Source organism: Hyperoodon ampullatus (assembly GCF_949752795.1).
Source record: "Hyperoodon ampullatus genome assembly, chromosome: 5".
Taxonomy (NCBI): Eukaryota; Metazoa; Chordata; class Mammalia; order Artiodactyla; family Ziphiidae; genus Hyperoodon; species Hyperoodon ampullatus.
In genome coordinates, this window is record NC_136918.1 from 80989716 (window position 1) to 81013294 (window position 23579).

Sequence of the window (23579 nt, forward strand, 5' to 3'; positions counted from 1 at the left end):
AGGTTAAGGAAGTTGCTCTGGTTAAATATCTGGTGACCTGGGATGTGAGTCTTGGTCATTAGAGTTCAAGCCCAAAAGCCCAATGTTCTTTCCTGTACCAGGTGTCTAATATAAACATCATATATTCATAGTTGTAAATTCATTTATTCACTCAGTACATATTTAGTGAAGGCTTATTATGTGCAAGGAACTGCCCTAAGTGTTGAGTATTTATGTGTGAATCAGACATATCCCCTGTCCTCAAGAATAGAGGCTGCTTGACTCAACATTCACTGAGGACATACTAAATGCCAACTATGTGCTAAGTAGTGAACAAAGATTAGTAAGACATGGCCTGCTCTCAAAGAGCTTATATTCTGGTGGATATATGTATATAAGCTATAAAAATATAAAGTTGAATATTCAGTGCTATGATAAATATTTTCCTTAAAAGAGTGCGTGTGTGACTATACCCAGTGTTTCTTTAGCTATTATAAACTGCTAGGTGGTAGTTCTATCTGTGTTAATTATGGTGCTTTTGACAGCTAAGTAATACAAAATCCTCATCAAGGGAAACACATAACTGGCAGTCCAGGGTTAGGGCAAGCTCTAGATGCAGTGATATCAAGGCTCAGTGGTGCTATCCAAGACTCAAGTTATTTTCATCTCAGAGCTCTCTCCTAGGACTAATGAAGCTAATAATCTACTTTCTTGTTCAAGTGCAGTAGAGGAAAGAGAAATCATTCCTAAGGCATGAAGTCCCCACACCCACCCACCCTTTTTTTGGTCTGATTGAGCCAAATTAGGTTATGTGTATTTTTATGGACCAATAATAATTGTCAACAGAATGCCCTTTGCTGACTAGCTTAAACAGGATTTCCTCCTTGGATCCATGTGTAGGTGAGATATCAGAACAAAACTGGAATTCTGTTACAAGGAGGAAGTGGTATATGGTAAATGGGTATTGAGTAGACAACCAACTTTGCACTAAATCATCGTGTTCACTTAACAACCAAGTCATCCTGATTGGTCAAATTGAGTTTAGAGGAGCAATTCCTCTCAGTTTACTCAGACTTTTGAGAGAAAATTATTGGTAGCACATAACAAGTCATATGACGTTCAGTTTTCATAGAATAAAACAATCAGCAGATGTTTGGAGAACTGTTGGTTGAAGAGTAGTCCTTACGGAGATCCTTAGGGAGATCGGAATCTGAACGCCTTCAACTGTGAGTACCAGAATACCCAACTACAGAGACTTAAGCAATAAATGTAATTTATCTCCTGTCATAAAGTCTGAAGGTTGAAAGTTTCAGATTTGAGACAATGGCTCAGTGATACTTTGAAGAACCAAGGCTTGTTCTATTTTTCTCCTCTTTAACCTTCTCATCCTATCTCATGGGTACAGTGGCTTCACACGTTACATCATCATACAGCTGTATTCAAGCCAGGATGAAAGGTAGTAGGCTTCCTTACTGTCTCTATCAGGGAGTATACTTTTCCCCAGATACTCCCACACACGTGTCCTCTTATGTCTCATTGGTCACATGTCCACTCTTTTTTTTTTTTTTTTTTTTTTTTTTTGAGGTACGCGGGCCTCTCACTGTTGTGGCCTCTCCCGTTGCGGAGCACAGGCTCCAGACGCGCAGGCTCAGCGGCCATGGCTCACAGGCCCAGCCGCTCCGCAGCATGTGGGATCTTCCCGGACCGGGGCACGAACCCGTGTCCCCTGCATCAGCAGGCGGACTCTCAACCACTGTGCCACCAGGGAAGCCCACATGTCCACTCTTAAACTAGTTGCCATTGTGGAGAATGGGATATCGTGCTTGGATTTGACCAGTCTTTTTTTTTTTTTTTAACTTGGAAGTCTTTTTGATACCAGTTTTTATTGTTTTTTAAAAAATATTTACTTATTTATTTGGTTGTACCGGGTCTTAGTTGCAGCAGGTGGGCTCCTTAGTTGTGGCATGGGAACTCTTAGTTGCAGCATGCATGTGGGATCTATTTCCCTGACCAGGAATCAAACGTGGGCCCCCTGCATTGGGAGCTCAGCGTCTTATCCATTGCGCCACCAGGGAAGTCCCTTGACCAGTCTAATTTCAGGCCCTGGCAACTGGGAGAGAAGCCCACCCTCCTTTACATATTGCCCAAGCAAAATCAGAGTTCCATAAACTGGGGGAAAAGGGGGAAATGGATAAGGAACCAGTAGTGTCTGCCCAAGATCAACTCAGCAGTATGTGTCCAATGCCTAGAATCATGCCTGTGTTCGATTTTAATAACTACATTAGGAAAGCATTAAAAGCATCAAGACCAATGTTTCTCAAACTACCTGTGGTGAAACTACATGTAGTTTCTCAAACTACAAGTAGTAAACTACTACTACTTTAAGTTTTTCCAATTCACAGACTAATAAGTTTCCTGTCAAACTGTATAAAGATGTCTTAAGTTCTCTCAGTTTCTGTCCATATCTCATGATGGACCAGTAACAGCTGTCGGACCAGCCATGGTCCGTGACCACTCTTGGAGAGATGATGTAGCCGGCTGACTTCATAATCTGGCCCTGGCCTGCCTCTCCTGCCTCGTGTCCTGATGCTCGCTTTGATTCACTGATAACAAACTGTTCTCTGTTACCAGAATATGCCATGTATTTTCGTTTTACTTCTGGACTTGACTTCACATTCTGTTCTCCCTTCCTGGAATGCCCTCCCGTAGCTGGGAACACCTACTCGGCTTTTTAAACCAGCTTAAATGTCATCTTCCCTTGTGATGTTTTTCCTGAATTCTTTGCTCCCCTATCAGTGCTTCCTTTGAACCCCTTCCTATCTCATGGTTGTGGTAGCTTCAAGCATTATATCATCACACAACTGTATTCAAGCCAGGATGAAAGGTAGCAGGCCTCCTTACTGTCTCCACCACGGAATATACTTCTTCCAGAAGCTCCCTGACACGTCCTCTTATGTCTCATTGGTCACATGCCCAATAAGTGTATTTTTGGGGTTGTAGTTCTTTCTGGGTCAGTCTCCCTCACTCATTGTCTTCCTCATCTTCTATCCCCAGTTCCTAGCACACATACTTTGTCCTAAGTAAATGCTTATTCAATAGAATTGACTCAACAAATGATGTGACTCCTGTGTCTTTCCTTTTATTCCCCCCAAATATTTTTTACCGTGCTTCTGCCTGAATATTTGTGGCTTTCCTTATAAGAACATACCATTTTGACACACAATTTTTCTTTCTTCTTCTATCAAACCTGGTTTTAAAAACAAAGATACAGCTTTTCACTGTATTCCTGTCATAGGTCCCACTCCACAGGCATCACTGTCACTACAGGTAGCATGTGGTGTTTATGCCACTCCAGTGGCATACACAAATCCCTGGTAGCAATGAATGAGCCTGCATATGGACACATATTAACTCCCCAAAGTACCTGGCAAGGTGGTACAGCACAGAGAACCTACAATTTAGAGTCACAATGGCCTAGGCATTAGCCCCTATTCACATACTATCTCTGTCACCGTGGGGATGTTCCTTAACCTCTCTGAGCTTGTTTCTTCCATTAAAAATAAAGTATCATGGGGAGACATGAGGAAACAATAACTGCTTGACAAATGTTAGTACCTTCTGCTCAGATGAGCACATTTGTGGATTGACAAAGAAGGCAGGCTGAGAGCAGCAGTCAGCTGGTCTGCCTGGCTCTTTAAGGGATCAGGACCAGCCCATTGGTCAGGCTTGCTGAGAAAGATGACCTGTTTTGAAATTGTATCTTGGGCAGAGCCTTGGTTGTTTCTCTGTTCCTGTGCTTCTCATTTCCTTGCTCACAGCTGGCAGAGACAGCCACTCTGACAGCTCAGGGGGTGCATGACTAAGGTGGAGGGATGAGCAGCTGCTGCTTGCTAAAGGGGGTGGCTTGGCCAGGAGGCAGGCAGGTGACAGAAAAGCAGCATATGGAAATCCCCAAACTCCACTGCTGAAATGACATCAAGGACTCAAATGGTTGCTGTGGGAAAGGCTGGGGGCGAGGGTGGCGGGGTGGGGCATGGGGCCTTCTCCAGAAGCTCTCTAGCTCTTTTCCTTTGCCACTGATTTTCCCCCTCAACGTTAGAAAGAAGGGAATAAGATGCACATTTGTTGGTTAGGTGATTGTGATTAAAGAAGAAAAAACCCAGCTTCAACATGCCGTACATTCTCACACCTCCATGCCTATGCTTCTTCTGCTGTTCTCACCACTAGACATCCTCTTCTCCCTCTACCTGGCTAATTCAACCCCTGCACCCCAAATTCCTTGTTAGCACCTGTGTCTTCCTTCTTCAATGCCACCTTCCTTCTAGGCTGCCACCTCTCCTAAACTCAACTCAGTTACTATGCTTCCCACACTGAATTGAGGTTGTTTTTTTGTTTGTTTGTTTTTGTTTTTTTTGCGGTACGCGGGCCTCTCACTGTTGTGGCCTCTCCCGTTGCGGAGCACAGGCTCCGGACGCGCAGGCTCAGCGGCCATGGCCCACGGGCCCAGCCGCTCCGCGGCATGTGGGATCCTCCCGGACCGGGGCACGAACCCGTGTCTCCTGCATCGGCAGGCGGACTCTCAACCACTGCGCCACCAAGGAAGCCCGAGGTTGTTTTTTGAGGTATCTCTCCCTTGATAGAGTGAAAGCTCTTGGGAATCTTTGATCCTCTAAGTGCTTGGCTCATAGCAGGCACTCAATGTGTGCTGAGTTGAAAACTTCTACTCCTCTGCATATTTGACAATTCCTAATCTCTCACTAATTTTACTTAGGTTACTAGCAGTATAATAAAGGTCCCTATGAATCGAGCACTTGAATAGTTCTGGAAGGTTACTGGGTGCCTCCACCCCCTGTCCCCGCCCCCATACCTCAGGGGGTGTAGGAGTAATGGTAGTAAGGAAACAAAATCAAGGAGTCATGTGGAAGCCAGAGGGACATTTCTTAGTTTAGTGTTTGCATATTCCCAGATTTCAAATTGATGACCCAAGGTAGACTCCAGGTTCATCCAGAAGTTCCTGAACGTCCTCAGACTTTCTGGGGGGAGTGGGGTTAGGAGTCATGGATCTGGTCCTGTATCTCCACTAACTGTGCCAACTACTTGGGACACAGCAATAAGTTGGACAGATGAGATCAAATCCTGCCTCTGGGACTTCCCTGGTGGTGCAGTGGTTAAGAATCTGCCTGCCAATACAGGGGACACGGGTTCGAGCCCTGGTCTGGGAAGATCCCACATGCCGCGGAGCAACTAGGGCCGTGCACCACAACTACTGAAGCCCGTGCGCCTAGAGCCCGTGAGCCACAACTACTGAGCTCAAGTGTCACAACTACTGAGCCTGCGCTCTAGACACCACGTGCCACAATTACTGAAGCCCGCGTGCCTAGAAGCCCGTGCTCCGCAACAAGAGAAGTGACTGCAATGAGAGCCCACGCACCGCAACAAAGAGTAGTCCCTGCTCACCGCAACTAGAGAAAGCCCGCACGCAGCAACAAAGTTCCAATGCAACCAAAAACAAATAAATAAATAAATTTATATTAAAAAAAAAAATCCTGCCTCTGTCACTTACTACCTGTGGGAACTTGTTACCTCTCTAAACCTCAGTTTCTTTCAGATGTAGAAGGAGGATAATATTTATTTGGAGTGGTTGTGTGATGACTAAATCATGCGTATGAAAAATACCTAATCTACGTCTGCCATTTTGTAGGTGTTCAATAGGTGATGGTTATTATAATTTGCCAACATTGGGGTCAGTGGGGTGATGGTCTGAGCAATGTATTACCATTGTATTAACTATTACTAGATCCACATACACGCAGGAGAAAGTCAGAATTCAAAAAGCTGCTTTGCATAGCTAATTTTGTTTAATGGTTGTCAAATAAATGCCTATTTCAAATAAAGTCATATTTCCAACGTGACTTCATAAAGGCTTTCAAGGGGTTTTCCACTTCTCACTGTTAGGATTTTTTCTGATAATAGTCCCATACTTTCCGACCTTGAAGTGTCCTCCTACCTCAGGAGAGCCCCCAGCCCTCCCAGAGGGGGCTCTGGACAGTGACCTGCCTGAGGTGTGACAGTAAATTCTGTGCTCACTTTCCCTTTGTCCACCCCCTCACACACTCACACACACACACACACACACACACACACACACACACACTCACTCACTTGCCTCTTTTGCCCCAGGTCTTATCTTGTCCTCTGGGGAGGTATGTTAAGTGCTCTTCCAGCCTGCCTGTGTGCCTGGCCTGTTTTTTCTCACTGACAGTACCTCTTGGATTCCAATTCCAAACATGGTATCCGTCTGGGGTCACCCTTTCTTCCGGTGCCAAGAGAGATGCATTCCAAATGGTGCACAAATGTGCCTCCCGTGCTGGGCTCTCCTCATTCTGTTTGGAGACAACAGAAAGCAGGATGTGGCTGCTTTTTTATCCCTCACTGCTGAAGTTTTCAGCCCCATAGTCCTATCTTTTCCTCAGGACAATTTAGGTTTCCTGCCAAGAGCCAAATGTGAAGACTGTCCTAAGAAACTTGGAGCCGTGGACGCTCGTCAGAGCTCTGCGGGGAGGGCCAGAGCCTTGCTGAGGGAAAGAGAAAGAAAGGTTTTCAGTTCTCCATGAAGTGTATTATGTTCTGCCATTCATTCCCCCAAGCTACTGGAAGCATTCCTCCCAGGAAAGGTGGAGCTGGTGGGGAGAAGCCAATGGTGAGATGACATCTGAGAGGACAGGCTAACCCATTTCCTGAATTTCCCACGTGGGGACAGTCTTAGAGCCCGGCAGGCTTTGAGGCCCGAAGATGAGCAGCAACGGCAGCGCAGTGGGCCAGCTCCTCTGGAGCGGGCCGCTGTGCGTCGACTGGAGGCAGGACCAGGAAGGGGCTGTCTACCACCTGGCCACCTGCCTCCTGCTCCTGGGCTTCATGGGGGGCAGCGGGGTGTATGGGTGCTTCTACCTCTTTGGCTTCCTGGGCACAGGCTACCTGTGCTGTGTGCTGTGGGGCTGGTTTGACGCCTGTGGCCTAGACATCGTCCTCTGGAGCGTGCTGCTAGCGACTGCCTGCGTGCTCCAGCTGGCACACCTGGTGTATTGCCTGCGCGAGGACACCCTCCCCGAGGAGTTCGAGCTCCTCTACAAGACGCTGTGCCTGCCCCTGCAGGTACCCCTGCCAGCGTACAAGGAGATCGTTCGCTGCTGCGAGGAGCAAGTCTTGACTCTGGACACGGAGCAGACCTACGCCGTGGAGGGAGAGACGCCCATCGACCGCCTGTCCCTGCTGCTTTCTGGCCGGTAAGCTGCTCAGTCAATGCCCAGCATTTCTTCCCCACGCCCACACTTCTCATTTCCCAGTGCCTCCCTTTCCATTTCATGTCCCTTCCACTGAGGAAGGATGTGGCAAGTCAAACAAACCAAAATAGATTTTTCTAAGCATGCGCTTGCTTCCCCTTTCTTAGCATTTTCCATGAGGAAACTAGCTCATGAGGCGCCTTGGTTGGCAGGAAGGATTGTGTGTGCACTTGTGCTGGGAGGTGTGGGGTGAGTGTTTCTTGAGCCTTGGTCTGAAATGACCACACCACACACACACGCCAGCATGTCATGCCTAAACTGCAGCAATATCTCTGTAAGCTTTGGAAAACTGGACATTTCAGTAAGATTAATTCATTCCTTCCATATGCATTCAACATTTGCTAAGTGCCAAGTATGTACAAGAAACAGGGCCAAAACAGAGGGGGTTTCCTGTAACCCCTGTTCCCTCCAGGGCATCAAAGATCTTGGGGAATATCCCATACAGATTCTATGGTAAAGCCATTCTTTTTGTTTGTTTGTTTGTTTGCGGTACGCGGGCCTCTCACTGTTGTGGCCTCTCCCGCTGCGGAGCACAGGCTCCGGACGCGCAGGCTCAGCGGCCATGGCTCACGGGCCTAGCCGCTCCGCGGCATGTGGGATCTTCCCGGACCGGTGCACGGACCCGTGTCCCTTGCATCGGCAGGCGGACTCTCAACCACTGCGCCACCAGGGAAGCCCTGGTAAAGCCATTCTGTATATACCCAGGTATGGAGCAGGAATATCCCTTGTCCACTTTTCCACTTCCAATTGTTCTGTTGAGATTCTTACAGATGAAGAAGTAAAGTGCTATAAACCTGCGGGCCAGACAGTGAGGGAGGAGTAGTGTTGCCCACGTGTATCTCTTTGAGTATATGGTGGAGACACCTGGCTGACACCTTTTAAGGAGGCTGACAGTCAGACCTTAACAGAAATGGGCTTTGTCAGGATTACCGTATGCCTGGTCAGGCTGCATGCAAGCATTGGCCATTGACTGATCTCTTCTGAACAAATATACCATGGAGCTCTGTGCTGCACAGTTGGTAGGAAATTGTGACTTCTTTGAAATATTGCCCTAGTGGGACTTGTATGTGGAGCTAAGCATCTGACAGTAAGCATCTTAACCTGGTATGTACTTGGGCTGGCTCTGTGGAAAGCAAGTAGAGTATTTCAAAAGCTTTGTCCTTAATTTCCTCTTTCCTGCTTTCTTGAGACCAGGAGAATGTGGTAGAAGGACAAGAAAGTAATCAGAAGGGTCTGATTCCAAAAAAAAAGGAAAGAAACCAGATAAGCCCGCCAGCCATAGTGGGGAAAGAAAGGAGTTTGACATTGATGATGATGGTACTACAACAACTACTGCTACTAGTAATAATATGCATTTATGTATTAATGTATAGAATCAAAGTGTGATGTATACATGTTTTTATTTTGTTTGGAGTCTGAGGTCCTGGGTTGAATGAGCTATGAGGTTTTGTGATGTTTCATTTCATTTATGGGTGAACTGAAAATAAACCATACATCAGGATTATTGTATGGCTCAGGTATCTTTTATATAATGGATTTACCATGAACTTGTAGAAGACCACGTCCCTGTGAAGAGGAGAGGGAGCCTTGCCCTCTCAGTGTGGCTTTTCCTATTATACTTAGCATCCAAAACCTGAGTCAAAAATTAGACAATTTTGATATTTTTCTTGCTTTGCAAGGTTTGAAGTAAGAGTTTTGTTTTGAGATCTTTCAACATCATCCTGTCTCAACTTTGCTAAGTTGGAGCTGGGGAAAGGGGCTTCTAGTCTATATGACCAGGCTCCAGCTTTAAAGGAGAATCATCGTACCTTTGGCTGGTGAGGTACCAAACACCTCAAAGCAGCAGACAAGAACTCCATGTCAAGAAATGGAGGCTTCTTGTGGAGACCTCCCCAGTTCATGTGTGCAGACTCTCATCTGGAGCGCTTTGCTGAAATCTCAGACGTTCTTTTTGTTTTATTTTCATAAGGCAATCAATCCCTTTCAAGACTCAGAAAGGCAAAGTGACTTCCTCAAAGTTCATCACCCTGTTAAGCTGTGCTTACTGTTGGAGATTTTCTCTCATATACAATCCCAAGTATGAACTCCTGAAGAGGCAACTAACTGTCTAAGCTCTTCTTGGAGGATGAAATTACCTGATGTCCAGGAGATCAAGAAGGAAGAGGAGACTCAAACTACAAAGGATACAATATACAACGTGAATGGCTTCAAGGAGTCATGCAGGCTCATTAGATGTTACTCACACTCTAAAATCTTGTCCCTCCTCAGTGGCTTGCTTGGGTGTCCAGATTCCTTGCCTGGGGAGAGGACAGGAGGATCTGATGTGTGTGGCAGCAACCTCATTTCTTTCCTGTTGTCTTTCTTCCTGTGTTAGAGAAGCTTTTCTTTGAGGTTTTGGTCCCATTTATGGTGACACAGTGAGTTCATTTGTTTGATCGTTCCTTCCTTCTTCCTTTCCTTTCTCCCTTCCTTCCTCCCTCCCCTTTTCCAAAAATATTTATGAAGAGGGCTAGGGACTAGGGATCTTGTGTTAAAAAAGGAAAAATAGGGCTTCCCTGGTGGCGCAGTGGTTGAGAATCCGCCTGCCAATGCAGGGGACACGGGTTCGTGCCCCGGTCCGGGAAGATCCCACATGCCGCGGAGTGGCTGGGCCCGTGAGCCATGGCCGCTGAGCCTGCGCGTCCAGAGCCTGTGCTCCGCAGCGGGAGAGGCCACCACAGTGAGAGGCCTGCGTACCGCAAAAAAAGAAAAAAAAGAAATATATTTTTCTTGTACTCACAGTGTATGAAGAGAGGCACTAATTCATGTTTGACATAGTGGTGAATAACAGACATAGTATTTCCAAGGAGAAAGGCAAAGTACAATGAGAGCATTTAAGCGGTGGACCTAACTTTCCTGGGGCAGCCAGACAAGACTTCCTGGAGGAAGGAATGTTTAAGCTGAGGCCTGAGGAGAAGGTGGGGATTGGGAAGAGAGGCAGCTGGAGGGGAGAGAATATGTGAAGACTGTGAGGTAGGAGAACGCGGCACTTCATCTTTCCTTGTATCCTTTCATTACTCAGGGAAGTTCTGATGGCTATCTACACATATTGATAGGTCTTGTAGGAGCAGGTGCGTTTCTGCCATCAGAGAGTGTAGGTTGACACCACATCCTGGGCTTGGTTTGAGACCTACGTCCCCTTCTGTCTTCCATCTTTAGGTTGTCAGATTATACGCAATGATCTATTAATTGGTGGTGGTCTTTGGTAATTTGCACACACACATATATATCTAGGCATTCACTAGGAGCAAGGTGTGGAGTGCTAATATCCCCTTGGCCAAAACGTAATCACATGGCTCTACCTCGCGGCAAGGGGGGTAGGGAAATGTAGTTTAGCCGGGCAGCCATGAACCCAGCTAAAATTCCTAATATGGAGGAAGGGAAAAGCAGATATTGGAAAACAGAATTCCACACTGGATTTCTCAGATCTCCATCCGCATTCTGATCTGCTTCTCAATATCCTATTCATCCTTCAAAACTCAGCTCAAATATCATCTTTGAGAAGTCTGCCACGTGGAGAGAACTAAGATCTCTCCGTCCTCTAGTCTCCTGTCCCACAGTAGCACACGCTGACTTACAGCCAGTTATTTATGTACCTGTGACTTCCACTAAATTGTGACGTCTTCAAAGGCAAGGATCAGATCATCTCCACATTCCCAGATTTCCAGGAACACAGAAGGTGCTCCATACATAATTGTTTAGCCAATAAAGCTCCAGAAAAAGTGGAACAGTAGCTCCTTCCAAATGGACAGGATGTACCTTAGAGATCTTTTTGATCTGCCCCCTCTGCCTGATAGAGGAACCTTCTTTCCCAGTATAACTCACTTTAGAGGAGAGGTTGAGGCTGACACTCTGAGTTTTCTGGGGAAAAGAGGAAAAAGCCCATACTGGACCCTAATCATTTTCCACTTTTTAACATGTAACTTAGACTTCGGAGAGGATTTGGGTAGCCACTTCCCTTTTCCCACACAGTCTCTTCTCTCCCTTTGCCAGGGTTCGTGTGAGCCAGGACGGGCAGTTTCTGCACTACATCTTTCCTTACCAGTTCATGGACTCTCCCGAGTGGGAATCGCTACATCCCTCTGCGGAGGGGGTCTTCCAGGTAATAGGGAGCCCCATGGCAGCACCACCCCAAGACCATCCCACTGTAACCCAGCAATATCCCTGCCTCCATCTTTCCCCTCTTACATCTGTCATTTGAACCACTGCCAATATGATGCTCGGGGTGGGAGCACTCTCCTCCTGTGGAAAAAGTGCCTGGCAGAGGAAGGGTGGGGTAGGGAGGTGCAGACCCCTGAAAGGGGGGCTATGTCACTCCTATGCCTAAAACTCTTCCAGAAGACCCCAGTGACCACAAGATAAAAGCCCACACTCCTTAGGGAGTAACTTAAGACCTTTAGTGACAACCAGCCACATCTCCAGCCCCTTCCTTCCTCACAGTTCCTGCTCATACCAGCCCTACGGAACTACTAGTTCTTCTCTAAACACACCACATTGTTTTGCAATGGCCATGTCTTGGCTCCTACTGTCGGTTCTATCTGAAATGCACTTTCCTCATCCAGAGGAGGCTACGGCATCTCACTTCCTCTGAGGCCTGCCCAGGCTGACCTCACCAGCTTCCCCCGCCCCGCCCCGCCCTCACACTGCCTACGTGCCTCTTCTATTCCTTTTACCATGCTGACTGCGCACATGTCTCTAGCGATTTGGTTTCCTTTCTGTCTTTCGCATAGTAAACTCCTTGAGGTAGAAATCTGGGCTCTCCTCTCCATCTTCAGGCTCCTTGTGCACAGTAGTAGGTGTTCAGTAAAGGTTCACTGAACTGGCTCGGCAGTGGGCAGTTGGTGTCTCAGGGCTCCAGAGGACATCACATACACACTCCAAGTTCAGGGCCTGGCTGCTAGAGCCCTCCTCTCTTCTCTGCCAGTCCTTCAGATTTCAGTTACCTTCTTTGTAGTTCTCACCTACTGAATGGCTAGCACGTGGCAGGCACTACCTATTTTATTGCCTTATTGATTCTCACAACCGTCCATTAACATGTTTAACAGATGAGGGAACTAAGGCTTAGAAACCTCAAGTAATTTGCCCAAGGTCTTCATCTAGAAAGTGGCAAAGCCAAGTGGCCTGACACTACTATTTCTATTCTTTTTTAAAATGGGAGGATTACCAGGAGAGTGGAGTTTACACATACCCACCATTATAGGGACTCCTCTGTCCAGATAGTTTGCCAGTACTGGGTTCCCTGTGTCTCCTACCAGTTCTATCAGGGAGTCCCTCAGGCGAGCATTCGAGCCAACCCCAGAATAGACACATGCCAGGCAATGCCACCTGGCTGGGCCTGCTTCCGCCCCACCCTGACTCCTGACTCTGTGAGGACAGAGCCTGAGAGGCAATCCTGATCCCACTGCCTAGACCACCAGCCACAGATCCCCTCTGAACGTGCCTCACCCACCACACACTCACGTCCTCTCCAAGCCACCTAGCAGTCTCCTTTGAGAACCCTCCCAGGACCATAAGAACCTTCAGGAGGCCTGAGTCAGGTCCTGAGCCAGCCAGACCAGGCTCTGTTTCTGACACTGAAACTGAGAAACAGGTGGTGGATAAGCCGGGCGTCCTCCCCTAAGTTATGCTTGAAAGGAAGGGCTGTGACCGCAGATGGCCTCTCAGTCATCTGAGAGGGATGTAGGGACTGTCGTATTTCTCCCATTTGTATTTTTAGCATGCTTCCCCATTGGGAGCAATGAGATCCACATATTTGCTCTTGGCTCTGTGAAGTCCCATTTCCTCTTTGCAAATGTCAAGTGTTGTCTCGGGTTGTAGTTCATCTTGTCCTTCCCTTTGCAATTGCATAGTCTTTGTTGACTAACAGGGAATCCACAGTGACTGAATCATAATACTTACTAAGTTTACCACAAGGGAATCAACATTCCATCACACCTCTCAAGAATTCAATTAAGAATTTATTGACTGTTAAGCACTGTGACCCTCTCATTAGTCACCAAGAACATAGCATGGGAGGGATCACACAAAAATCAGCATTATTTCTCCAACTTGCATCACGTTTTACTGGACCCAAGGTCTCTTTACGTACATCAGCTTATTTAATCCATTCAACCAGCTTCGAAGGTGAGGATTAAAGAAAGAGCTGGTCAAAACTTTATTACAGACATGTGCATGTGTATGTGGGAATCAGTCAAACCATTGGTTTCCTGAAGACTTTTAGGAAGGATTTTACATAGGACATGAGAAAATGACATCAAGTTGTTTTGCAACATACAAGATTGGTAGTCTTCACCTGATTTCATTCATTCACTTCCGTAGTATTTATTGAGCAGTTATTGTAACCTGGGCACTATCTTTTTTTTTTCTTTTTGGCCATGCCATGTGGCATGTGGGATCTTAGTTCCCCAACCAGGGATTGAACCTGTGCCCCCTGCAGTGGAAGCGCAGAGTCCTAACCACTGGACCGCCAGGGAATTCTCACCTGGGCACTATTAAAGGTGCTCGGAATATATCAGTCAACAGAACAGAAGAAGGTCCCTGCCTTCATGCTATTTACATTCTAGTAGGGGAGACAAAAAATAAGCCATAGACATAATGAATAAGTAAATTATGTAATATGTTAAAAGATAATAACTTCTAGTAAAAAAAAAATAGAGTAGTGTAATTAAGGGAGAGATATAGTTGACCCTTGAACAACACAGGAGGTAGCGGCGCCAACCCTTCACGCAGTAGAAAATCCACGTATAATTTATAGTCCAACTGCCAAATATATGTTCCCCCATATCTGGGGTTCCACATCCTCAGATTCAACCAACCGGCCGATGTGTAGTACTTTAGTATTTACTATTTTAAAAAATCCCCATTTAAATGGACACACGCAGTTCAAACCCGTGTTGCTCAAGGGTCAACGTAGTTGCAATTTTAAATGGGGTGTTCATGGAAGTCTTTGTTGAATGGGCGATATTTGAGCAAAGACCTGAAGTGATTGGTAGTGTGAGCTCTGAGAATATCAGGGGGAACAGCATACTAGACAGAGGCAAAAGCTGGGTGGTGGGAAGGACTAGCATGTTTGAGGTTCAGAAGGGAGGCCAATGTGGCTGGAACAGAGAGAGGGAGGGGAGAGAATAGTAGGAGAGGAAGTCAGAAAGGTGATATGGAGCCACATCGTCAGGGGCCAGAGAGTATATTTTCTAGATAGAGACAAAAGGATTCCCTAACGCATCGGATGTAGTGCATGAGAGAAAGAGCATTAAGAAAACCTCTAAGACTTTTGACCTGAGCAACTGGAAGGATGGAGCTGCTATCAACTGAGATAAGGAAGGCTACGATAGTATCGTCTTTGTGAGAAGAGAGGAAGTCCAGTTTGGGGAGTGTTAGATTTGTGTCATCTATGGACATTTAAACAGAGACACTGCATAGGCAGTTGCATATCTGAGTCTGGAATTAAGGAACAAGGTCTGAGCTTGAGACATAAGTCTGGAAGTCGTAGCACACAGATGATATTTAAAGCCATTGAATCGGACAAGATCACCAAGTGAGTGCGTGTAGACAGAAAGGGGGTTCAAGAATCCATTAACCCTGGGATACTCTAGTGTTTAGAATTTGGAGGGGAAAAGAGGAAGCAGCAAAGGAAGCTGAAAGGGACCAATCAGGAGATTATACCAGGAGAGTATGGCATCCTGGGAACCAAGTAAAGAGTATCAAAGAGGAGAGACTGAAAGCTATGAAAACTGATTGTCAGACTCAGCAATGTAGAGGTCATTGGTGACCTTGCCAGGAATAGTTTGTGGACCACTGGGGCAAAGCCTTGCTGGCTGAAGAGAGAGTGCAAGAGGAATTGGTAACAGCAAGTATAGACAACTTTTTCATGGAGCTTTGCTGAAAAGGAGAGCAAATCAATGGAGTGTTAGCTAGTCAAGGAAGTGAAGTGAAGAAAAAGGATTTTAATTTTAAAATTTTGATTCATTTTAAGATGGAAGAAGTAACAGCATGTTCACAAGAATGCCCACGGTCTCTGTGTTCAGCTTTGAGGACGCTGCTTGCGTCCAGATTAGCTCTTACGCACACCCACTTCACGTGCAGCACACTTATTTCTTGTTTGGGAATTGTTACTAAGTACATCGAAAGTACAGGTTATGGCAGATGTGACAATTACTTGCTGAACCAAATTAGTAATGGATGGATTGTGAGTAATAATTCTTTCCCATGAGGCAACAAACCCAGAGAGATTAAGCAATTCATCTGATGTCACACAGCTAGTAAAGTGGTAAAGCCAGAACTTGAAACTGGTTTCTGGTCTTGATGAGTTAATTTAGAGCCCTGACTTCAGTGCTGATGATTGAGGGGAGGGGAGGAGGAATTCTGGAGGCAAAGAAATAAAAGGATTTTATATGATCTCTAACAAAGAATGTTTGGAAAGCCAACCCTACCTTTAATGAGACGACCCACATAAAGGATTTAACACAATGCCAACATGTGGTCGCCTCTCAGTAAATGTCAGCTGCTATCCTCCTCCTCCTCATTTCCACTGTCTCAAATCACAAATCTTCATCTTGAGCTCTGCCAACCTGCTCACGTTTAAAGTATTATGGCCAGAGTATAAAGAATTGATTCCACACCCTTTTCCTTTACTAGCCTAAGCATGTCTTCATTTGAAACCTAGCTTTACCATCATTGTTTTAACAAGGTTTATCAAGCACCTACTCTGTGCTGGGCACACGTTATTGACCCTGCAAGTGTAACTTAGCTTTGTATCATGGGCACATAGCGAGTGCCCAGAAATTTCTAGATGTCTAAATAAATGGAGAGTGGGGTGTCCTTCTACTTTGTGCTCTTAAGAGTTCCTCTTGGGACTTCCCTGGAGGTCCAGTGGTTAAGACTCTGTGCTTCCAATGCAGGGGGCACGGGTTTGATCCCTGGTCGGGGAACTAAGATCCCGCATGCCGCAAGGTGGCGGCCCCCCCAATCCCAAAAAAAGAGTTCCTCTTCCCCTGTGCCCTTTTGCTGACTTCAGTCATCGGATCCATTTGGTTACTTGTAGGGCCCAAGTCAAGAGCAGCTCATGGGCTTGAATCCCAAGCCAGCATTCTGTCCACTGGATGCAGCCTGGCTCTTCTCTCACTGAAATTCTTTCCAACTCTTTTTTGTGTCCCCATTCCAATATATTATCTCTTTTTATCCTTAAAAAAACCTGTCATCAGCATCCTGACCTTTCTTCCGAGCGCTAGGAGGCCCTTTTTCTCTCCTGTAATCACAGCAGGCTCAGAACCTTCTGCAGCCATTAGTGAGATCAGCCATGGGACACAGAGTAGGACAGCTGAGGAGACTGGAGGTGGACACTGAGGCTCCAGGAGGTGAGGGCCCAGCGAGTGAAGGGCTGATCTCAGGGCTCCTGACAAGAGCACCCTCCACACACACACACAACCACCCCCCACCCCTGTCGTGTCAGTGCACGCAGTAAACGTCAGTCATAGGACCTCTTCCAGGCAAGGCCATGGAGAGCTACTTCCACAGCTTCTTCAGGAAAAGTGCAGCAGTTTGCCAAGTAAACGCTATATTTCTCTGTGCTAAGCATGGACACATTTTCTAGTTTCAACCTTTACTCTCTGCTCCTGACCCCTCTCAGGTCACTCTGACAGCCGAGACTGAATGTAGCTATATTTCCTGGCCCCGGAAAAGTCTCCACCTCCTTCTGGCCAAACAGCGATACATCTCTCGCCTCTTCTCGGCCCTGCTGGGCTATGACATCTCGGAGAAGCTCTACGCTCTCAATGACAAGCTCTTTGCTAAGTTTGGGCTGTGCTTCGACATCCGTCTCCCCAGCCTCTACCACGTCCTAGGGCCTGCTGCCACAGATGCAGGACCAGAGTCTCAGAAGGATGACAAGGACGTCCGTGAGCCTGCCGCATCCCCCTCTCCTCAGGCCCTGCCCACATCTGTCCAGCAAACACCCCCTAGCTCCCCACCTCCAGCGGCCACCAACCCTCCTGCACCTCCTCCCTGGGTCAGGATGTCCAGGCCCGACAGCAGCGTCCTGGGTGAGGACTCTACCAGTCTGGTGCTGGAGGATTTTGAGGAGGTGTCGGGATCAGAATCGTTCATGGATTATCAGAGTGATGGGGAGTACATGAGGTGAGGGGAGAACTAACATGGGCACAGCTGCCGGGCTCAGGATCCTGTGTAAGTACTCAGAAGGCAGCTGCCACTTTCTTGCCAACAGCTGGCCTTAACTGGGTTTGTAAGGGCAAAAAAATCGTTTCATGGAGCCTGTCCTCCCGAGGATTCCCAGAAAGTGGCATTAACCCAACCCTGCAGATAGCAACTCACTCCTGGCGCATGCAAAGCATGAGAGTGTAAAAAAAAATTTTTTTTAACTCATCCCTTATTAAGTGTGATTGCATTTTTGAAAGTGGGCTGGCTGGTCAACATTTTGAGCAAGTACATAGGTTGCTAATTTTTTTTGCAAGGTTGTGCTAATAACTAAGGCCACAGCTAAGACTAAAGGGGATTTTATTTGTGGCATGCATTTTAAAGGATTTTTTAAAAAGCTGGCATGGTTCTAATTCCTAATGGTTCTTCTTGGCATATAGTCAGCTCTGGAAAGCAGTCATTATTTAGCCTGGATTGGACAGGTACCTCTGTTAACATCGAGTATTTCGAAGAGGCTTGTGATTAGAGGCTAATGACTCTGGGAGGAAAATGTCCCCACCTTGCTCTCCTCTGGGCCAGTGGAAAGTGTGTTATTTGCTCAGGCACAGGACTGGACACTGCTGTGACTGACTATTACTATGATAGGGTGACTTTCCCAGAAAACCACACCTGCGGGAGGTAGAGTGGGCATAATCTGGGTGGGACTAACATGCAGGATTTCCCTCACACCTTAGGAGAGTGTACAAGAAAGTGTGTGCTGAGCAGTTCTGGGTAACTGCTTTCATTTTCCCCCTGGCTGCTCTCACAATGCTGTGTGACTTATCCCTCTAGGACTCCAGCCAACCATGGTGCAGGCCTGGCTTTTCCTGAGGAAAATCCCACTGTTCCCAATTTGGAAGGCATTTCCAAGGTGGGGGAGGGTTAGCTAAGAGATTAATCATTCTTTAGGAAACACTGACTATTTTCCCAAGAAACTAGTTCAGTGAGGAAGGCATTTAGGGTACTTGAGGTAAGTAAGTGAATGTTTGTATATTTTGAAAAGCAAGTCATATAAATAATGAAAGAGGCAAGAGAGGCAAATGATAAAAGGTTAGCTATTTGGTTTCGTAAGTGTGGAATTGATAATCTATGGAAGCAGAGTCCTTACAACCAGCGTCTAGCACCCGAGATCACTTTCTTGACCTCCTCCATTTGTGTTGTCCTCTGCTATTGCCTCCTTCCCACTGTGCCCTACTCGCCCACCCCCACCAGTGCATATGGATTCTGTCCTGTGGGTCCCTCTCTTTGTCCAACACACCTACCCACCTGCACACACTCTGAACTCACAGCAGCTCCCTGTGTCCTCATGTTCTTCCTGGCTTTCTTCTCTTTTCCTGGCTCCATTTGTTCCCTTTCTCCCTTCCTTCTGACTTCTGCTCAGTCCTTGGTTCCCTCAGTTTGCTGCTCTTAAGAAGAAAAAGGCCTGTTTCTTCTTCTCGGTTAACTTCCCCTCTCCATATTTGTCCTCCATGTCTTCCCCATTTTACTGTTGCTGTTTTTATCTCTCTGTTGCCTTCTTCCCATTTGCCCCACTTCCTATTTTGCTCTGTTTCTTCTTCTTCCTAAGCTGCCCTGTATCCCCAACTTAGTTTTTAATCCTGACTCTTCCAAGATCAGTACCTCTCCCTCTGCCTATAAAGAAAACCATTCAAGTGAAGGTGTGAAAATTCCCACCTTTGATGGCTACACACCTTATGCATGAGTTATCCCAAACGTTAAGAGGCAGGCGGGGTTGTAAACAAGAAAGAGACCCACACCGGGAGCCCGAAGTCCTGGCTGCTATGTCTGGCTCTGCTACTGACTGCAAACCACACAACCTCACTGAACCTCACTTTCTTCATGTGAGTGTGTTGGCCCAGCTGGCCCCCAAAGGCCCTCCTGGGTTTATGTGAGAAGGCAAAGGATGTGCTGTTCAGAGGAGGAAAGAGAAGCAGCCAGTCAACAGTATAATGGACACAAGCCCCAGGACATCAGCGTGTCTTCCAGCAAGAACTTGCTGCTGTATTTCTCTATGATTTCTCTTGTGACTTGGGACTGTCCTCCTCCCTCTGCTGGGTGGTAGGTCCTGCTTGACTAGGAGTTCTCTCCATTCTGTACCTGTGAAGAGACTATCACCTACCACGTGATGACAGTGCAGATGCTTATGTGCAGGGCGGTCACGACTCCATCTCCCAGGTCCTCCACCCTTAATACTATTGCATAATAGGCCTCTTTCCAAATTCAGCCTTTTCTGAGGCTCAAGATGAGAAAACTGCTAACATAACTAACTTTCTAAAGTACTAGTATTTGTAGTATAAAGAGAGTAGGTTTTTAAATGTTCTCTGGCTTAAGTAAGGGAAAAACACATTGTTTACTTCCACAGAGTTTTCAGAACAACTTGAAAACGTGATCAAATCGGCCAAATTTTAGATGGCTTTCAATTTAGTCTGTGATAATGGGATAAGTTAACCCAGAGACCTTTTCCTCGAATTGTGTTTTAGGGTGTTTGGTTTGACTTATTTGCCATCAAACTCCTTTTAGGGTTATTACTGTAATGAATAAGCATAGTCCCTCGTGATTGGTAGCAATTTACTTGTTTCCTTTCTAAAGCAGGGCACAATTCACCATCTAGTCCCTGGCTCTTCAATGACCAAAGTTGTAAGCTCATTGCTACTCATCCCCGCCCAGCACTTACATAAGAGGCATGAAGCTGACTGGATTCTGCATTGTCAGGACACAGCTTCATCACACTGACGCCAGCGCTTGTCCCTCATACCAAGCCAATTTAAGACCAACTAAAAATAGTCAGAGGTTCTACTGGAGCTTATTTTTGAAGAGAGCACATTTTTCAGTTTGGTGGTGCCCAGAATTATCCACAATTGGGTGCTACTTTTTTTAACATGCAAAGCAGTGCTGTTGGATAATGTATTCATGCAGGGTCTTACAGTTAGACCTCAAATTAACCCTGCGTTCACTAGAATCTTTCCAGTTAATACTATGAACACATTCCACAATGCTCTACTTGATGTCTTACTTAAAGGAGATGCTCAATGAATGCATCTCTGAAGTGGTCAGTTAAGTCAGATAATGAGTCCATTATCACAAATTAACTGAAAGCTGTCTGAAATTTGGGCCATTTTGCTTATGTTTTCAAGTTGTTCTGAAGACTTTGTGGTTTGAAAGTAAATACTATATATTGTTTCCTTTCTCTCTATTATTTAAATAAACAAACAAATGAGAAACAGATTACAACATGGAAGCTAATTGTGGTCAAGGAAAGAGGCCAGGACCAGGACAAAATACCAAGGCCAGAGAACCAATTCAACAAACATTCACTGAGTATCCACTGTGTATTTCAGGCACTGTGCCAGGTAATCACATTATGAGTAATCATGAGTAACAGTTGGAAGAATGTAAGATGCTTAATCTGCAAGAGATGGACAAGAGTAATACCTTCGAATTTTGAAAAGAAGGGGAATTACAATTTCCCTTAATTTGGTGAAGTTCTTGAGGACAGAAATGAATTAAGGGCTGAAAGCTATAACGAGAGGATTTTAGCTCAGTATTAACAATGGATTTGCCTCAAGGAGTAGCGAGTTACTCGTCACTGGAAGAATTCAAATAGGGATCGGAAGAAATCTTCTCAGAGGTTTTTTTAAGGTGATTCAAGCTCTGAGAGAAGGATGCCTTAGGTTATTGCTATTAAGGTGCCTTCTAACTCCGTGATGCTATGATTCTGTGATTCTAAGATGTGACTCTAGTCCTGCCAGTTAACCACCTTCCAGAGCAGTTCCTCATCTGCAAAACAGGGCTAGTAGTCTCATAGATAATTAATACCTACTGATAAGTAGATAGGTAGCCTCTGTCTACCTTACCAGGTTGCTGTGGGGAGTAAATGAGATAAAGTATACAAAGGCAAATTGTAAGCTATAAAGCACTAGTTTAACGTATAAGGTATTTTAAAATTCTGTTCTGTATAGAATTATTTAACAAACTCCTCCCCACGCTGCCCCTGCTTCTCTCTTCCGCTCCCGACCCCTCCTCCTCTGAGATACATGATTTCCCATCTTTTTCCTCCAGTCTGGTATTCCAAGGAAGGTAGCAGCTGATAGGATCCCCTGACAACAAAAGGAACAGCAAAAAGGTGGTGATCTAAAGAAAGCACACACTAGCTCCTTGGCCCCTGAATAACTAAGCTATAGCCAGACCTTCACCTGTTTTATTTGCCCAGGAGAGACTGATCACTGTCACACTATATTCAGGCTCTTTCCCTCGAAAGTGGCCGCAAGGTGCTTAGTTAGCTGTCAGTTATTGTTAAATAGCATGTTTCTCCCAGAACCACTAGAAAGCCTCCTGGGGCAGAAGACTTGCCCTTGAAGGTGGCATGGCAGGGCTGCCTGGGGCCTCAGGGTCTGGGTCTCTAGATGGTAGCTCTACTCGACCTGCCAAGGCTCCATGTTCAGGCAGGTAAGTTAGAGGCAGCAGTTCCCTCCCTGCCCTCGGGATCCCAGCAGCCTACAACCAGGGCCCACCCCCAGGTTATTCTTCTACTTCTGTTTTTACAGGCCTCATTTACCTATCCCTCTCTTTGTAAAAATAAAAGACAGGGTTTTATAAAGCTCACCGATTTTCTATGCAGATTTTTGAGAACTCATTCCATAATGTTAGGTAGGATTCTTCATAGGAAGTGTATAGATTCTTCATAGGAAGCAACCGAAGTTGATCTCTTGGTCTCTTCTCGTATAAAATGAGAGGACTGGACTATATAACTTCAAAGCTGACTCACCCTTATATTCTAGAAGGAGATGATTCAAAGATACATCTGCCCCTGTTATGTTAGGCATTGGGTACAGTTAAAATATTGGGAACCGGTAGAGGAAAAAAAGACGTGAAAAGAACCCTGTGAAGTTATGCAAGCTATCTGGAGCCACAGTGCTGAAATCCTTCCCCTGTCTTTCCACAGCTTCTAGAACTCCTCTCCAGAGCTACTCTCAAGTTATGTCCAGGGGACGGGCCCCCTTGGCTCCAACTCTGACTCCTGAACTGTAAGGATCAATGGACCATCCTTTTCTCTGGCCACATTAATCCTCACAGGAAGGTCACTCGTGTGCACACGCTTCTTCTCACCCACTGGAAGGCTCACAGGCAAGGTCGGAGCAGACACAGAAGATGCTAAAGTGCTGCAGCCACACCAAGGCCCCCGAGTGACTTTTAGAACTTTGCCTTCACCAGGCTTCCTTCCCAAAGAAGGCATCCAAAAGTGCAAAAGCACAGATTCTAGCCTTTACTAACTGCGGAACCTCAGGCAAGTCACATAGCCTCTCTGAGTGTCTGTAAAGTGGGGATTATGAAACCCCGTTCACAGGGTTGTGAGGATTCAATGAGTTGATTCAGGTAAAGCACCTAGGACATGGCGTGGCACCTAGTAAGCACTCAATAAATCACTCATTTCCTTTCCTTAGGTTGTTTCTTTCAGCGTTCTGAAAGGGTCAATGAAGTCGCTATCCAAGAAGTTTTCACTGTTTTTGTCTTGTTTTATTTAAAAATTTTTTTCATTAAGGTTCAACATAGGGAAGTAGAAATTTTAGAACCTAGTTTGCCATTAAGCTTTTAAGTTCAACTTACAAATCTTTCCCTCTATTTATGACCCAAATATTAAACAGTAGTTTTTAGAGGGATTTTTACAAATCTATTTAATTAAATTTCCTTAAACATTTTAAAGTAGACTTACAAATTTAACATATTCTACTTTATTTTTTTCCCCCAAATACTGCCACATGTATTCTGGTTACCTATTGCTGTGTAACATTCACCCCTAAAGCAGTGAGTTAAAATCATCATGATACTTTGTTTTGCTCACAAAAGTGGGGCTTGGCTGGGCTCAGGGGGGCTGTTTGCACTCAGGGTTTCTTGTGTTGTTGCATTCAGACAGTGACTACAGCCAGAATCACCTCAAAGGCTTCTTCATGCATGTGTCTGGGGCCCAGGCTGGGAAGACTCAAACAGCTGAGGGCTGAAACAGCTGGGAATCCTTGGGTAACCCTTGCTCTCTCA

General features: G+C 45.9%; 1 protein-coding gene across 2 annotated transcripts; it reads left to right on the forward strand.

The window, feature by feature from the left end:
• Positions 1-6771: 6771 nt before the first annotated feature.
• POPDC2 (popeye domain cAMP effector 2) lies at positions 6772-22574 on the forward strand (the record flags this gene model as incomplete). Of its 2 annotated transcripts, XM_079704422.1 has the most annotated exons (4): positions 6772-7262; positions 11352-11460; positions 16984-17395; positions 22489-22574. In XM_079704422.1, 4 exons carry the CDS (start codon positions 6772-6774, stop codon positions 22572-22574), a joined length of 1098 nt encoding a protein of 365 aa, XP_079560548.1. The 2 variants fall into 2 exon arrangements, with proteins under 2 accessions (XP_079560548.1, XP_079560547.1); XM_079704421.1 differs by lacking the exon at positions 22489-22574 and having other exon boundaries at positions 16984-17493.
• Between the last annotated feature and the right edge of the window lie 1005 nt (positions 22575-23579).